At 33.3% G+C, this 18,116-nt stretch overlaps 2 protein-coding genes across 4 annotated transcripts; one reads left to right on the top strand and one right to left on the bottom strand.

Annotated features, from left to right (window-relative positions):
* Positions 1-2,135: 2,135 nt before the first annotated feature.
* Positions 2,136-8,807, top strand: SIP2 (seed imbibition 2). 3 transcript variants are annotated; one of them, XM_012230752.4, is made up of 13 exons: positions 2,136-2,316; positions 3,730-3,943; positions 4,538-4,785; positions 5,209-5,299; positions 5,424-5,472; positions 5,582-5,673; positions 5,795-5,905; positions 6,252-6,374; positions 6,545-7,097; positions 7,184-7,251; positions 7,356-7,708; positions 7,979-8,067; positions 8,173-8,675. In XM_012230752.4, exons 2-13 carry the CDS (start codon positions 3,753-3,755, stop codon positions 8,533-8,535), a joined length of 2,331 nt encoding a protein of 776 aa, XP_012086142.1. In that variant the 5' UTR covers positions 2,136-2,316; positions 3,730-3,752; the 3' UTR covers positions 8,536-8,675. The 3 variants fall into 3 exon arrangements, with proteins under 3 accessions (XP_012086142.1, XP_012086140.2, XP_012086141.2); XM_012230750.4 differs by lacking the exon at positions 2,136-2,316 and adding an exon at positions 3,296-3,554; XM_012230751.4 differs by lacking the exon at positions 2,136-2,316 and adding an exon at positions 3,297-3,554 and having other exon boundaries at positions 8,176-8,807.
* A 772-nt stretch (positions 8,808-9,579) lies between these two features.
* On the bottom strand, positions 9,580-12,405 carry LOC105645214 (pentatricopeptide repeat-containing protein At2g02980, chloroplastic). Its single transcript, XM_012230753.4, has 2 exons — positions 11,405-12,405; positions 9,580-10,670 (listed from the first exon to the last, which is right to left on the bottom strand). The coding sequence occupies exons 1-2, from the start codon at positions 12,269-12,271 to the stop codon at positions 9,846-9,848; spliced, it is 1,692 nt and encodes a 563-aa protein (XP_012086143.3). The 5' UTR covers positions 12,272-12,405; the 3' UTR covers positions 9,580-9,845.
* Positions 12,406-18,116: the final 5,711 nt, after the last annotated feature.

Genomic DNA, 18,116 nt, shown 5'->3' with positions numbered 1-18,116 from the left:
CCTCGGGTCAATTTTTTTTTTTTATACATAAAAAGTCCGATGAATCAAAATAATATTATGGACATTGTACGCTACACAGATATAGAAGACTTAAATATGAAACCTTTCACTCTTCATATTTTCTCTAAGAGATTAGAAGACCTATCAAACCACATCTGATTGATAATTATACACGTTATTTGTAATTTTATTTGGCATTAAGATAACATTTATTATTATTTTTTTACTTTATGCTATTTGAAGAGTGAAGGCAAAAATGATGAATTTTTGTGGAGAGAATATTGGTAGGTAAAATGGGATTAAGACAAAGGTTGGTGGCATTCATAGAAATCAATTCCACTTTACCCAAAATAATATGGGCATCTTTAACATGTGTTTTTAGTTCATACTATAAACCTTGTTAAGTGCAATTTATTTTCAGCATATATCCATTATAAGTAAGATGGAATATATGCTACTTTATGCATGTTTAGTCCTAATTTCTTGATATAATGCCAACAATTAATGTCATTTTTGAGCATAAATTTTATAATGAAAATTCTTCTTGATCGGATATCGAGAATCAAATTATCAAAAATGATATGATCGAATATCACGAATGATAATTCTTTTCATTTCAGATTGAATAATTACTTTTTAATAGAAAAAATTGCGAAAATTATTAGTTCAGTCAATAAATAAGCTTCTTATATCTATAAATTATAGAGCTAAGGATTTTCACAATAACAAATCTTTTAATCTCAACATTAATAATAGTCTACATTTAATAATATATAGAAAAAATTGATTAAATAAGTATTTGACTTCTAATTAAGTGTTTGTGAGAGGTTATTTAATTAGTTTTTCTATTATTTTCTTAATTTTAGAATGAATATTTGTTTATAAATATACTTAAAATGAATTACATAAATTATTTGTGTTTTTGCATACTTGTTTTCGGAGGCAATTTTATCAAGTCATTATTACAAGGGCTTGACTTGTTAGAGCAAGTGATTACAGAAGCTCGAATCTCATTGGCAACAAGTTTATTAGCTATTAGATTTTTATATTTATTTTTATAAATCAAATATATTAATAATCATTACATTTATTTTAATATAATTTTAAATTTTAATGATTGATAAATTCATTATTATATAATTATTTTTTTTTTAAAAAAAGCCAATTAATAAATTAAATTGATTAAAAACTTATTAATAGTTAAAATTTATAAAAATTATTACTTTAAAAATTTATTAATATTTTAGATATAGTCGAAGTATCGTGTTCGAGTTATCTCGACCACAGAAATTTCAATTGTATATTATTTTCAGTATAATTTATATTTATTCGAAATTATTGATCTAAAAATATGCTTCTTACTTAATTTATATTTAGAAACTATCTTCTTGGTATTGATTTCAAGAATAACATCACGATAAATAAATTGATTTATGAATTAAATTAATACTATATATGTATATAAAAATATAAATATGTGAGGCTTGACCCTGCAGCAGCTGTCTAGAGCAGCGAGTCACCGAACTGCAGCATCATGAAAAGTTTCGGTGCATTTAACATACAGATACAGTTATTGTTGTATATGTATACACATAAAAAAGAATGAAAACGTTTATTGTTGTACAACGTCGGTCGTTTTTAGCACGCTGCACTGCAGGATTCAGTTCAAAAGTCAGAAACTTGGAATTCAACTTGCAACATGGAACTGCGTGCCTTCAATTTTTGATGGCAGAATCCACCGATGAATTTTAGATACCAGTGTTTATCCCTAAATGATTGATTATTTCTGATTGGAGCAAACCAAAATATAACATGTGAAGTCATAACAACAGCAAACGTACCGCAGCAACTGACATGCAATTTGCACTTTTTCTTCCTGGATTTTACGCGATAACTCTTAACTGGTCTTTATTCATCTCCTCCTTTTGCAATTTGCATTTCCAATCCATTAAATAAATATTTATATTTTTTTATTACATAAATATTCAATCATTTAGTAAAATAAAAAATAAAAAACAAGTAGCCGACAAGACCTTCCACGTGTAATGATCTGGAAAGATCCAGTTTCGTTAACATGTTCGACTTTTAACGCCAACTTTGCTATAAAAGCCCACCCGCCTTGTGCGACCTTCCTCACCGATTTGTTGTTGCGTGTTTGCACATCCTGTTTACATATTTGAGCTTTGCTTATACTTTCCCTCGTCTCTCTCGTAGGAGGAACATTTTCTCCTATTGAGTTGAAATTTACAGAGAAAATTCTCGTTAAGCTTATTCTTCAAGCTTAAGCTCGAGCTTGTTCAACTAGTGATTTTGCTGGTGAGTTTCTTGGTGGAGAAACATTTTGATGAATTCTTTACTGTTAGTAGCATATTTGAAACTTTCTTCTTTCTTTGAGCTCTGTTTTGATGGAGATTAAGTTCTGTTGGATTTTGGTGTGGTATTTCTTGTGGTGGACTAGCGGCGATGGTGAGATCCTGTAGTTGATGGAAAATATGAAGCTGTACTTGGTCATGGTTAAAAGAGAACTGAAATTTAAGTTGCCGAGATCTTTGGAATTTCTGTGTAGATCTGGTTAATTTTGGTGGAAATAACTAAAACTAGTCACTAATAGCGAAAAATTAACTTAAATTAAGGTTAATTTACACGCACAGTTTGAATCTGCCGTTTTGAAGCTTTTATAGCTGTATCTATCTTTTTCTTTTCTTCTTTTTTTCCTCTCTCAATCACGGCCTTTTCTTTCTCTCTTACTTTTTGAAGATGTAACTCGAAATTCTTTTTTACCCTTTCCGTGGCAGAAGTCCCTATAATTTGTCAGTTTCATTGATATTTTCATTTTTCAGTCCTGCTAACAGTGGAAAATCACGAGCGGATCGTGATCGTGGTCCAACCGCCTAAGTAGAGCAGCTTGTTCCGTTTCTATAATTTTCTGCTTTTCTCAAGTCCTTTTCGTAAATTTCCTAAAGTCGCCTGGCCCGCCTCAAGTTTTCAAATTTAGCATAAACGCCTTCAATGTTCCCTCTCTTTTTTTTTTTTTTTTTTTTTTTTTTTTTTTTCCAAAATCAGTTTCCAATTTTTTTCTCTCAAAAGAAGCCTATTTTCCGTTACTACGGCACCTGTACTCGACTAAGCAAAACTGTCCAAAATTTTCAGATCCAATTTGGTTTGGATTTTTGGCATAACAATCGGTTTATTTTTTTAATATTAACTGTGGAATTTGATTTCAACTGTTAGTTTTTGGAAGATTGAAGGCATATTTTCGTTTTAATTCTTTTGTCTTTGGATACGTATGCCGAAGAGGGCGGCAAAAAAAATGATTTTTTACTTTTTCTTTTGTTTGCTTTATTTCTCCATTTTTTTCCGGTAGGTAAGCGAAAAAATGCTAAGGATTTCAGGAGCTCAACAACAATTGAAGTGGGTTAGTCGTTGGTGGTGGAAGTCTCTTGGCGATTATCGCAATGCTCGCTCGAATTCCTCGAATTCTCAAATTTCCTTACGCAGATATTATTCTAATCCTCCTCGGATTAGCTTCCGCAGAAGAAATCATAGACACTTAGGTTAATGTTGATGTTAAAAAATTTCTATTTGTTGTTATTGAAAATCCAGTCCGGTCACCTAAGCTGAAACTTTACTGAATGTAGTCTGTTTTGTTATGTTTCTCAATTTTATTTACCGAGTTTCATTTGCTTTATTGATTTTGGTTTTGTAACTTTGTAATTTGCTGGCTGGCAGTTACTCGGTGCTCAACATCAACAATGACGATCACGCCAAAGATTTCAATCAATGATGGCAGCCTTGTTGTTCATGGAAAGACTATATTAACTGGAGTGCCAGATAACATTGTCTTAACTCCTGGGTCGGGTGCTGGGCTCGTCGCTGGTGCTTTCATTGGTGCCAGTGCTTCCCATAGCAAAAGTCTGCATGTCTTTCCCGTTGGGGTCTTAGAGTAAGTTTCAACTTACCATTTTGATTATTTATTGCCCTGCAGCCATGGATTAATTTTTTATGTGGTATATTACCTTATTAAATTAAGAATTTATTTATTAAAATTTCATGTAAAAATTTGGAATATTAGGTTCTATACTAGTAGCTTGTCGTCTTGAACTGCTAGTTGTTGTGTTTGTTTCACAATATAATTTGTTTAATATAGATTTCGTGGTTCTTATAATCAACGGCGGGGTGGCTGGCAGTGGCCACCGGCCCCCTAATTTTAATATTTTTCTAAAATTTTCCTTACATTTTATCTATAAAATAGTGAATATTTTTTATTTTGACACCTAAATTTTGAAAAAGAATTTTCTCCCCTAATTATTTTTTCTGGTTTCACCACTGCATATAATATTGCTTTGTAATATAATATGAAACTTGGTATGAGATTATACTGTTACTCGTCGATATGTTTTTCTGTTTAGTAATTAGTAGCATCTTTTAGTGCACAACATAATTTTGGGTGCTTGGATTGATTAAAAGAAAATATTTTGATGATATATTTGCGAACATGTTCACAATAGTGAGAATTGTTACTTCTCATCTTTGGCAGGGGTCTCCGTTTTATGTGTTGTTTCCGATTCAAGTTATGGTGGATGACCCAGAGGATGGGCAAGTGTGGTAAAGACATTCCTTTGGAGACCCAATTCATGCTAGTGGAGAGCAGGGATGGTGGTGAAGGAGTTGATCAAGATGATGCTCAGACCATTTACACTGTCTTCCTTCCTCTCCTTGAAGGCCAATTCCGTGCTGTTCTGCAAGGCAACGAAAATAATGAGATGGAGATCTGCCTTGAGAGTGGTGAGTTGATCATAGCCATCATAGAATGTTTGGTTTGGTTTGGTGTAGGCTATATGCACCCAACTTGCCCACGAGCCATTATGTTCGTTAATTCCAGTTTCATCTTGCTGGCTGTTAGTAATGGAGACTAACAGTACAACTGTGAGTGGAGCTGTCATTAATGAGCCCATTATATAGGGCCAAGTCAACTGTTAATTCATTCCATCATATCGCGTCTAGTGAAGGAGACTAAATTGCTGAAATATTGGGTGGAGCTGTCATTGATGCCAACACAAATATGCTGGAGAAGCAGTCAATGACTGTCCCATTCAAATGGATCCAATTTATGGAGTTCATATCAATTGGGGAAGAAATAGATAGGAGGTTCGAGTTCAAAAGAACCGAAGCGATTTGTGTTTTTTTTGGTCTGATTTGGTTTTGCAGGGGATAATGCTGTTGAAACCAACCAAGGCCTTCACCTTGTCTACATGCATGCTGGGACCAATCCCTTTGAAGTAATCAATCAGGCTGTAAAGTGAGTTCTCCTCTTCAGTTAGAAATTAACTGCAAATATTTATTCATAGGAGATCTGTGTAATAAGATATATTTATAAACTTCAGTGTTATTGGGAACTAACGAGTTATTTCACTTGAAAACAGGGCTGTGGAAAAATATATGCAAACTTTTCTTCATCGTGAGAAGAAAAAGGTAAGAATTTCTATACTCTCTGCTCGTTTTTTCACCAACTTTCTACCATAAAAGATGGTGATGTTTACAGTGCGTGAATCTAATGTTTCATTTTGTTGGTCTTGTGTAGTTGCCCTCTTTCCTTGATTGGTTTGGCTGGTGCACGTGGGATGCATTTTACACTGATGTTACAGCTGAGGGTGTTGAGGAAGGCCTTAAAAGGTACTTCAGAAATGCTGTTGGAGAGTGAACTAACTCCTAGTTTTTTCACAGAATTTGGCATCAATGAGCAATTATAACTTACAAGATTGAATGAATGACTTGTGTTTTATAATAATTGCAGCTTATCAGAAGGAGGAACTCCTGCACGATTTTTGATCATAGATGATGGCTGGCAACAGATTGAAAGCAAACCTAAGGAAGATTCTAATGTTGTTGTACAAGAAGGAGCACAGTATGAATCTCTATCACTCTTTCTTTCATGTTGAACCTGTGATCATGAATCTCCCATGTTTGATTATCCTTGTATGAAACTGATGGTACAATTTGTAAGAATGCTACACCAGGAGCCAATGATAATAAGTATTTTATGCTTTTTATAGTATCACTTTATATGCTTATTCTTCTATTTATGCATTGGAGATGGCATTATTAACTAATTACCCTCCTATACGTTGACAAATTTAGAACAGAAGTCTAAATATCTGGACAAAAGTTTCCAGTTCTATTCAAACTTCACAGTTAGCATTTTGTCAGTTGAAGTAATAAATGTTTTGAGTTGTAAACTTTTATGTCTGCAGATTTGCAAGCAGACTCACTGGAATAAAAGAGAATGAAAAATTTCAGAAGAATGATAAAAAGAACGAGGAATCCACTGGACTAAAGTATGTGGTGGAACATGCCAAGAAGGACTACAACGTGAAGTAAGTCATCTCGATTGTTTGGTTCCCTTGAAAATAATATAGTTTTGTACTGCAGCTGGTTGTGTGTTATCATTTAACTTTAGTCATATTGATAAAAGGTTAAGGTGTTGTAATAAGGCCGTAGCTTAGAACTGATATTTCTCCTCATTCTGTTCTATCATCTATTTCAGGTATGTGTATGTGTGGCACGCTTTAGCGGGCTACTGGGGAGGAGTAAAACCAGCTGCTGCTGGTATGGAACATTATGACACTTTGTTGGCATATCCAGTTCAATCACCAGGTGTATTAGGCAACCAACCAGACATTGTAATGGACAGTCTTTCTGTTCATGGCCTTGGTTTGGTGCATCCCAAAAAGGTTTTCGACTTCTACAATGAGCTTCATGCCTACTTGGCCTCTTGTGGAGTAGATGGAGTAAAAGTTGATGTTCAGAACATTATTGAGACCCTTGGTGCTGGCCATGGTGGAAGAGTTTCCCTCACCCGCAGTTATCACCAAGCTCTTGAGGCTTCAATTGCACGAAACTTCCCCGACAATGGATGTATTGCTTGCATGTGCCATAACACTGATGGACTATATAGTGCCAAGCAGACTGCTGTTGTCAGAGCTTCTGATGACTTCTATCCTAGAGACCCTGCTTCTCACACCGTTCATATTTCTTCTGTGGCTTACAACACTCTTTTCCTTGGAGAATTTATGCAACCAGACTGGGATATGTTCCATGTAAGCAAACAAAGGATTTTATCCTGCTTTTTTGTTGGAAGTATTATATTATTTGTTAACAATTTATGTGTCAACTTTATTTGCAGAGTTTACACCCTGCTGCAGATTATCACGCTGCAGGACGTGCTGTTGGTGGCTGTCCGATATATGTCAGGTAAAATCAAATTACCCACCAAGAGTAATAATGAAAGAGGAATTATTAACAAGATTCTCATGTGGAAACTTTGTTTTTATCTTCCTTTTTTTTCACTTTTTCAGTGACAAGCCTGGCAACCACAATTTTGAGCTATTGAAAAAGCTGGTCCTTCCTGACGGATCAGTTCTGCGTGCCCAACTTCCTGGCAGGCCAACACGCGACTGTCTTTTTGTTGATCCAGCAAGAGATGGGACAAGTTTGCTGAAGATTTGGAACGTGAACAAATGCACTGGTGTGGTTGGTGTGTTCAACTGCCAAGGTGCGGGATGGTGCAAGGTTGAAAAGAAGACCCGTATTCACGATGCTTCTCCTGGTACCCTCACAGCCTCTGTTCGTGCTACTGATGTTGACTGCATTGCTCAAATTGCTGGTACTGATTGGAACGGAGAAACAGTAGTATATGCCTATAGATCAGGTAATTTACTATTGTTACTTCCCTTTTCTAATACAAATGAATTTTAGACCTCCCTGCAAAAGATAGATTTAAAATGCCCGTTTGTTGTGCTTCCTTTTATATATATTCACATTTATATTTTTCAGTCTTGGATTTACACTACGTTGCTTCTTTCAAGGAAAAAATTAGATAATCCTTAAGAAGGATTAAGGTTCAATATTCTCCCGTTGTCAGCTTCTGGATTTAAAAGATGTTAACCAAAACCGGTATTCTTTTATTTCTGAATTTCAGGTGAGTTAATTCGATTACCAAAGGGTGCTTCAGTGCCAGTGACGCTGAAAGTTCTTGAGTATGAACTCTTCCATTTCTGCCCAATCAAGGTATATTTCAGTTTCTTTTTTTTTCCCCCCTTTCTTTCTTTATCTATCACCCATTAATTACACAACTGAACTGTTTGCTCAATGATATTACCACTGATTAAACAGCAGATCGCTTGCAACATTTCATTTGCACCAATAGGGTTGCTTGACATGTTCAACGCCAGTGGTGCTGTTGACAAGTTTGAAATCCACAGTGCTTCTGACAAGAAGCCAGAGCTCTTCGATGGTGAGGTTTCATCCGAGCTGACTACTTCACTTGGTGAGAATCGATCCCCAACTGCAACAATCACTCTGAAAGTCCGGGGATGTGGACGGTTTGGGGCTTACTGTTCCCAACGCCCGCTGAAATGCATTGTGGGTGATGCTGAGACCGACTTCAACTATGACTTGGATACTGGACTAGTGTCCTTGACTCTGCCTGTTCCAGAGGAAGAAATGTATAGATGGCCTGTCGAGATCCAGATATAAATTGTAGCTTACCTAGATTTAGCTTGAGAGATTGTATCGAGTACCATCTATACTAGAATATCAACGTCTTTAGGCGGGTGACACAGACTTCTCACCATCTTTAGTAGGGGCATGAGAGCTTTTAAGTAATAAAAGCTTTGTGCATGTGGGTGCTTCAAGTGATGATGGGTTGTGAGATCGCTCTGTAAATTGTTATGGGGTGGAGGTGGGGCTAGGGGTGTAGCTCTATCATGTATCCCATCTTATTGGTAATGAAGTGCTTTTATTAGAAATTTTCTCTTTCTGAGTTCCATTTTTTCCGTTTCCGTTGCAGGTCGAAAAAGTTATTGTCAGCTCATTTTGATTGTTGGAAACATGTCATAAAGATATGGGAAAATATTTTTAAAATGTTATAACATCTAAATATAACATTTTAGGATAGGATCTTAATGATGCCTAACAAAATTAACTACTAATTGACTTGAGAAAAACTAGGATGATAACGTGTTTCTCCCTATTTTCATTTCAACTATAAATTGCAAAACAAAATGAAAGGTTGCCAATAGTTATTAAGGATTTGATAAATTCATATCCATTTCTACAATTTGAAATATTGTTGGAATTAGAAAGTGAGCTTTCTGTATCACTTTGGTTGGCTATTAACCTCTCTCTCTCTCTCTCTCTCTCTCTCTCTCTCTAACATTTGGCTACTTCTATGAACTAAGATTTGAATCATATTATTCATGTTCCTTTTGAATCATTCCAAGCATTTTGCAAATAATATTAAGTTTTCTTTTGTTCCGCCATACGTCTGCAGAGGAGAAAATAAATTCTTCCTTTGCCTTTCCTATTTTCAACATCTTTTCTTTTCTTCATGTGAGGTAGGCCTGAATAGTAGTTGGAACTTTCATCTGGTGATCTTGCAGAGAAGATACTATTAAGCGACATGAATGAATATTATTTTGTTTTTCTAAGTAATATCAACAGCTTTCAGATAGATAGGAACTGATTTCATAGATACTCGGAGGTATTAAAATGGAATCCATTAGTTCTGAAAATGGCAAGTACTAGAAAAGAACTACTACTGCAAAGAAGAACGTAATATGGTAGCTGAGTGTTTCTATTGCATCAATTAATACACGAGCTAAAAAAATTGCAAGCACAAAGGAATGAATTACATGAAGCAAAATTGTATTCTCAAGAGGAAAAAGGGAAAAAGTTCACTACAATTCCTAAAGTTCAGACCAAAGAACAACGGTTGCTTGATATATGGCAAAACTTTGATCGAACCAATTATACTAATGGTGAGGTGAGAATCATAATGTTGGCATTTACCAGTAATCTTTGCATGAACACGTGCCGTTGACGAATTTGTGGAAACGAACCCGATCCCTGACAATAATTTCCCTATCATAAATTTTACTGATAATTTTTGTTACTTCATGACAGTCTCCACAAACTCTCAGATTCTTTACAATTCTAATAGTTGCTGGTGCCTTTGTTTTCATCAAGCCATAAGCAATGGCCAGCCTCTCACTATGCTCGTATAGAACATTCTCTTTCTCTTCATCATTCACGAGGTGCAGTACAACAGAAACAAACGGTTTATACCCACTAATAAGAATCTTCAGAGCGACATCCCTTAGAGTTTTTTTTATTTCCTCTGCCTCAGGATGCGACCAGTCACCCGTTACAAAGTTGTGCACAAAGCCATCAACCTCAATAGATGTGCATCCTGGCAATGCCTTGATGCCGTTCTCCTTCATCATCTTTCTTACATGGCTCACCTTCTCCAACTGTGAAACAGAAGCATACAAATTTGCAAGAATGATATAGTTTTCTGCTTTCCATGGTTCTAATTCAAGGAGCTTCCCAGCAACCATTTCAGCTTTCTGTAACATCCGATTTTTCGTGTAAGCCACAAGCAATGTTCGCCAAATTACTGGATCTGGTGTGGGAATGATTAGTGCAAAATCATAGGCCTCATCAATAAGGCCTCCACGGCATAGTAAATCAACCATACAACCATAATGCTCCATTGAAGGTTCTATTCCTAATTCAAGCATGCTCGACCAATATCTCTTTCCATCTGAAACTAGTCCACCATGGGCACATGCAGATAAAATACCAATGAAAGTTACATGGTTCGGCTTGGCCTGAAAAGAATTAACTTAGATTATTTGTGACATTTATGAAAATTTATATCAATAATTTGACCCATTAAAAGGACAGGTTGATCTTTCATAACTCAAAAGTATTTGCCTATATAAAATATACTCTGAACTAACCAGGAAAAGTTTATATTTTTAATTTGTAGCTATTGCATCCCTAGATTTTTATTTTTCTACGTAAAAGTATTTGCATATCTCAGCAATAGATAATATGATAAAATGTAATTTTATATCTTTCCTTTAATTTATAGATAATCATTTGTTAAATTACCCATTGATCAGCAATTAAAGGTAACTTACGAGTTACAAAATGGGAAACTTGAAAGGGTCCAATAAGTCAAAAACAAAAATTTAAGAGTACAACAGCTCAACAAGTGTAAATAAAAAGGTCAAGGGTGCAGTAGACTTTCTCCAAATAGTTCAAGGGAGAATTGATCTATTCAGCCCTAATACTTGTGTATGTGTATACTTACATAATTATATGTCAAGCTATAGTTTTTTTGCACCTAATTTATGTTTGTTTTGCTTCATCCATTAAAGTTTGTTCATTAAAGACTAAAAAAACGCAATAATGAATCTTTTTATGAAAAGACTTAGCTTGGGATGCTTAGACCAGTGTGCAGACAACAAAAGAATTGGGATTGAGCCTCTAAATCACCTTCTTTCTTTGCTCTAATCATCAGAACTGTCAGGTTTACTTTTTTTTTTTATCTCATTACCTGTGCTTCTTCCATCCTCGAAAACACATTCAGTGCATCCTCTGCAAGTCCATGAATGGCCAATCCAACAATCATTGAGCTCCAAGCTTTACTATCTTTTACTCTCATCTCATCAAAAATTTCTCTGGCTTTCTCTATGCATCCACACTTGGCATACATATTAATTAGAGCTGTATTAAGCTCAAGATCAACATGAATCATCCGTTTCTTGATATACGCATGAACCCACTTCCCTATATCTAGTGCTCCAACCATAGCACAAGCAGATAGTACACCTACCAATGAAACTTCATCAGGTTCAATACCCACCACTTGCATTTCTCGAAACATAATCAAAGCCTCGTTAATCATTCCTAACCTTGCATAGCCACTGACCATTGCACTCCAACAAACCAAATTTCTCTCGGTAATTTCGTCGAACACCTTTCTAGCAATAGTTATTTCTTCACACTTCGAGTAAAAATTCACCAATGAAGATTGCACATAAGGGCTCGAGCTAAACCCAGATCGCAAGATTTGCGCATGAATCTGCTTACCTTCTTCAAGAGCCATTATAATTGAGCAAGCTTTGAGCACAAAAGCCATAGTAAAAGTGTTCGGGTTTGGGTAGCCTTTTCCAACCATATCTTTGAACAAATGAATGGGTTCCTTTGATGGGATTTTAGTGTACAAACAACCCCTTATAACTGAATTGTACGCAAAAATGCCTGGGTTTGGGATTTGAGAGAAAATTTTGCGTGCGTAATCGAAGTTGCCAAAAGGAGAGAGAGCTGCAAAGGAGAGGATTTTGGAGATTAAGAAGGATACGGAGGAAATGGGAGGAACGTGCGTAAGGATACGCGCATGAATTTGGCGGAGAATTTGCATGCTGGGGCATTTTCGAATGAGAAAAACGATTTTTTCTTCTTCTTCCAGCTCTTCTTCTTTTTCACGGTTTGAATATGAGATTTTCGGCTCAATAGAATCTCAGCGCGGGAACACAAATGCAAACATTTTTTAGGATATTGTTCATTAAATATTACTGATTTTATTATTTTATTTCTTTAATCTTTTTGAATCAAATTTTTTTGTTGGGCTAAAAGCCCGGCACTTTTGAGCCGGATTATTGCGTGGGTTGTCCGTAACGGGCTTCTTTCTGACTTTTATTTGTCTTGCTCAATAGTTGATTGAAAATTTTTTTATTCAATTAATTAATTTTAATATTTTTCCATTCATGCATTAAAATGGAAAATTTTGAAAAATTCTTATGGTAAAATTATTATTATCCCTAATATAAACATTCAAATAGTTATTCGGCCTAATAAATAATAACTTCAACTTTGCAATTAAATTAAATATATAGAATTGAAATTTATAGTTAGTGCCTAATTATTTGGCATTGTGATTTTTATGCTTTTCATAATTTGCGTTTGCAATACCTTTAAACTGTTGATTAAAGTGATAAATCATCGTAAATTTGAGAATACAAGTTCGATCGCTGATAGTTCACTTTGCTAAAAGAGTCAAAAACATTTATGCTCTATTGTTTGAGGGGATTACACATCTCGATTATATATATATATATATAAACATGAATTAAAAATAATGAGATCTTTTACCTTTTTTCCAAATCATGATTTTCTTTTTAAAAAAAAAAATTCAAAATCCGCTTTTTAAAAGAAACTCCAAACAGAAACTTATTGCTAGCTACCTTTCGGAACTTATTTTTTATTTCATTTTATTTTTTTCTTGGAATAAAATGGAAGTGTCATCAATCATCATGTTTTGTGCTTATAGCTTATTAAAGTTAATGATGGTCTTAATCAAGCTCTTAATTATATTCTAAGTACGTCATCCTTAACTTGTCCAAATAATCAAAAGTATAACACCAAATCCATAACTAGATGCGACATATAAATCCATTGAATCTTTATTCTATATATCATCATCATCATATTATTATCAAAGCCTAATTGCTGCCATGACAAGCTATATCTACACACATACATGGCATCCTTCCATAAAATCAATCAATAATTAATTCTACGTGGACCAACTATAATTATTTTATTTCTTCTTAAAATAAGAAACTTCGCTTTAGCCAATTAGATTTAGTTGAGTTGGTCTTCTCACTTATGTAAGGAGTGAGAGTCTCAAGTTCGAGTCCTCTCGACCATAAGTGTTTTCACTAATTTAGTGAGTTCAAGGAAGGACTATTTTGTATAACGTAACTCACAGTTTTATTTTGGCACATCAGATTTTTCAATAATAAAAAAAAAAACCTCTCTTTAATTACTCAATCTAGCCATTCACATTCAATAACAAAAAAGATTAATGATTAGCTATGCAACTATATGTATTTGAATTATAAGGTGAGGGTTTAAGGTCAAGAATTTCATAATGGCATGGATATAAAACTTAGAAACTTAAGTCATCAAATGTTGGATCTCCTACTCCAAAGCTATTCCCATTCCCCACTCCACAATCATTTTACACCACAACATTTTGTGATGGTAGACCAATTACAAAATGCCTCATATGCTTACATGCTTTCATCATCTTTTTCTTTTCTTTTTCCTTTTATTACAAGTTAAAGGAATAATAAGTTCAAAGCTACAATATTTTTGTTTTATTAGAATTGAACCATCTATGGTGAAAAAATTAATTTTATGTAATTTTTTAACAATTAAAACTTATCTTCTTTATGAGTTTTTTTTTTTGAAATTTTATACAATATTCATGAAAAATATAATTAATTAATTTTTATAATTATAAGAAATTATTCGTCATTAAATAATGAAGTTTATATATGATTTTAGTTACTTTCTGTTATTGTATTTCATTAATTAAATTAATTATTTTTATTTCTCATTTTAGAATTTCAACAAGATTATAGTTTAAAATATTTACTATTTTTTTAGGGAATGAGATGTTTCTTGTTTAAAATATGAAGTAGATATTTTTAATTAAATTTCTAAATTTTTTAACAAGAAAATTATTGAATTTTTTTAGCATTGGAGGAGGAGATTTAAATTGGTTCTATTGTAAAGTCATACATGAATTTATCACTAAATTATACCATTTAGAAATTTTAATATTAGAATCATGTTTAAAAAATAAACACATATGTTCTTTAACTTATCTTTGAAAATACTTATATGATTAATTATTTTAATATGTTTAAGTATTTTTGGGACAATTTATGCAAGAAAAAAAATGTTAAAATCCATAACTATTTGTCATTAAGCTTTTTATAATTAAAAATAAAGTATGAGTATGGATGAAATTAAAATTGTTAATGTCACGTTTGTTTCTAATTTAAGTTGAATGAGAACTTTAAATTAAATCAATCAATGAAAACTACAATATGGACACGTAAAACTAAAATTAATTACCTCAAATTAGTCTTTCATTCTAATTAATCCTTAATATTTTTTATTACCATAGTGGGAATAAACCTTAACATGAATTGAACCAACACATACATCATTTAATGCAAAAAATGTATTGTTGCAATCACAAAATTATAATGGATAAGTGTCAATCTTACGTGATCTATTAGCCGTTGGATGGATGGATGTCTCGAATGGTCTTCATAGGGGAAAAATTGAATATTTTATTAAAAATTATTAAAAGAATTAAAAAAAAAAGTAAAGAAAATTTAATATAAAATTAACTCTTCTAACACGAGTTTTAATTCCCATATCTCAAGTCTCGATTTTCATTTAATCAACATAATTATTTTACTTTCTGGTGTTTTCAACTTATATTTATTTTTATTGAACTATTATTCTCATATCTCACCTCTCGATTCTCATCCAACTTTCATAATTAATTTATTTTTTTAAACATTTTTAAGCTAGAATTTATTTGAAAAAAATATATAAATTAGTCCTTGAGTTATAATCAAATCTCCATTTTCAAAAACAATTATACGTCCCTAAATTATGTTTTTATTAACACTTTTGGTTCTTTTGTCCAAAACAGATGGACTAAAGTGTTAAAAGAAAACATAAGGGAAGGATCAATGTGTTAACAATAATCATAAGAACCTCATTATCAGTTTGACCATAATTTAGGGACCAATTTCTAAATTAATGACCAATCAAAAGAGAATATTTTGAACGGAAGGATCAACGTGTTAATGAAATCATGAATTAGAGATCTTATAATTAGTTTTTAAAAATAAAAATTTTCATTTAGTAATTTGACTATAAATCAGAGATCAATTTATTATTTTTCCTTTTATTTTTATTGAATCGTTATGTTAAATCATCTTCATCTAAGATATATTAAAAGTGCAAGCACAAGAAGTCAAATTTGAAGTTGTGTCGAGAAGATTTTACTTGAATATATTCAAACCCAAAAAGAAAAACTGATTTCAAATAAATCATTTAGATTGAAAATTAGAAAAATGCATAACTTATTAACATGACTTTTATAGTTGTAGATTAGTTAATAAAATAGAGAGAAAACGAACTTATTATTTAAATTTAGAAAAACCTTTTAAAAAAAAATTAGAAAAACAATGAGTTTTAAAATTGGGCCTTTCATAAGATGTTCTTTTATATATTTTTGCATTAAATTCACCATTTTATTATAATTAATCAAAATTAATTAAGCAGAAATTAAGGAAATATATTTCTTGTTGGTAGTATTAATAATCTTAATTCTAATCAACAAGATATAATATTAATATTATAGATGTTGAAATTAATATATTTCCTTACTAAAATTGGTTTAACATTTAGTGATTGATGGTCAACAATTAATTAGTAACTATAATAATATCTAAAAATATCATGTTACAAATGATATTAATTAATTGATTTAATGTACTTTAATTTTAATTAATTATTCACAAAACTCTAGTATTGAAATTAACTCTTATGTCAGAAACATGAATCGTTATTATTGATATATGTATAGATCAATATCTTGTGGAGCACGCTAAGGCAAAGCATAGTGATAAATATATATACAAGCTGATAATATATCCATATTCGAATCTCTTTTCTTAAATATTAAAAAAAATATATCTTTTTTTAGTATATGATTAGAAATATCATCGTTTAAAAAAAAAAAATTTCTAGTTTGGTTCATAAGTGAGTCTAAAAATCCGGCCTAAGATATATTAATCTTATAAATTGTGGTTACACGTATAAAGTATAAACGAGTATGTCTCTACTAGGGTTGGTCAAATTTGTTGGTGTAACTTACAAGTATTGGATACTATCAATGTTGTGGTGTGCCCACTTAAATGGGACCCACATGTGTGAAAGTAAGAAAAAAAAATAGGAGCAGCCAGTTCAACAGTGATGGTTTTGAATTGCTGCACATGGGCGGTGCAACTTAAAAGAGTTGTACACGGCATTCCTACGCGTTAACCTGCCTATAAATAGAGGCAGAGGCAGAACGCACAACACACACCAGAAACGAGAGAGAAAATGTAGCGAGAGAGTGTTACCGTTTTAGGATGGGTTCCTAAAACGAGGGAGAGAAAAATAGTGAGGATTATTTTGGGGTGTTTTTGGGAAACACTTTATGTGCCACTATTTTTGTATTACTCTCTTTGTACCTACTATTGTTTTAATAGTGGAAGAAATATTCGGAGTTTGTCCCGTGGACGTAGCCCTAAAAGAGTTGAGGGTGAACCACGTAAATTTCTGTGTGTCCCATTTCTATTATTCCGCTGCCGTAATTATTTTCTCTTAATTGGTTAAAAGGGCCCAACGAGTGGTATCAGAGCTGATGCCCAACAACTGGTATCAGAGTCGATATCCTAACAAGTGGTATCAGAGCCGAAGGTTTCGGCAGGTCCAGCCGGTCAGATAGCGGTACCGGATCCGTGGATATATTTTGAAAATAAATATACCACGATGAAGAGAAAATTACGACGAGTCCATTGGTGTTGTCCGCTCGGAAAGACGTTGCAGAATCGACTTAGTGATGAATAGTAAAATAGTAACTCGCGGTTGATGGTGAATAGTTACTATTGACGTTACTGTTTCTGAGCCCGTCACTGTTAAGCCCAGCACTATTCACGCATAGTACTATTGACGTGTACAGTTACTATTCATGCATACAGTTACTATTCGAGTATACTGTTACTATTCATGGTCACTATTCACGTATACTACTGTTCACGTATACGATTTATGTTGGTGATGATATTCTGCACAAGTCAAAATGGACAAGCAAAATGATCAGTCTGAATAGCGCGTATTACCATATATGGAGAAATGAGAGATCTCCTTAAGGTAATTAAAATGCATTTGCCTGTGTTTAATTGAACTAAACCGGATGACAAGACTGATGAGGAATGGGCTTTTGAGCATGCGTCCAAATCTCAGTTGGCAGATTTGATGATGAAGGTTTCTGTAGCACCTTCAGATATGGTCAGTTGAAGCTCACAAAAGGTTCATTTGTGGTAGCTAAAGACCGAAAGCTGTACGTGATGCATGCGAAACTCTCCCAAGACACTTTGAGTGTAACGGAGAATGACAGTACAGTTGACTTATGGCATAAAACGACTACGCCACATGAGTAAGAAAACTCTGGCAAGAAAGAATGTACTACCTGGATTGGATGAAGTTCACCTAGATAAGTGTCTTGATTGTATGGCATGAAAGCTAAACAGAGTAGCTTTCAAGATTATCCCTCCTTCCAGAATGAAGAATGTATTAAATCTTATTCATTCAGATTTGTGTGGACCATTGACGTTGTCATATGG

The sequence above is a fragment of the Jatropha curcas genome, chromosome 2 (assembly GCF_041381405.1).
Source record: "Jatropha curcas cultivar XTBG-Jc1 chromosome 2, XTBG_Jcur_1.0, whole genome shotgun sequence".
In the NCBI taxonomy this organism is placed as follows: Eukaryota; Viridiplantae; Streptophyta; class Magnoliopsida; order Malpighiales; family Euphorbiaceae; genus Jatropha; species Jatropha curcas.
Note: the sequence above shows the minus strand (reverse complement) of the source record. Positions and strands in the feature narration are given on the sequence as shown.

Excerpts from the sequence above, each read along its gene's own strand:
- SIP2 (XM_012230750.4), top strand. The coding sequence starts at position 3,377 with ATGCTAAGGATTTCAGGAGCTCAACAACAATTGAAGTGGGTTAGTCGT. Across the intron at positions 4,786-5,208 it reads GGAGATCTGCCTTGAGAGTG|GGGATAATGCTGTTGAAACC; the intron begins GTGAGTTGATCA and ends TTGGTTTTGCAG. Across the intron at positions 5,473-5,581 it reads TTCATCGTGAGAAGAAAAAG|TTGCCCTCTTTCCTTGATTG; the intron begins GTAAGAATTTCT and ends GGTCTTGTGTAG.
- LOC105645214 (XM_012230753.4), bottom strand. The coding sequence starts at position 12,271 with ATGCAAATTCTCCGCCAAATTCATGCGCGTATCCTTACGCACGTTCCT. Across the intron at positions 10,671-11,404 it reads CGAGGATGGAAGAAGCACAG|GCCAAGCCGAACCATGTAAC; the intron begins GTAATGAGATAA and ends AATTCTTTTCAG.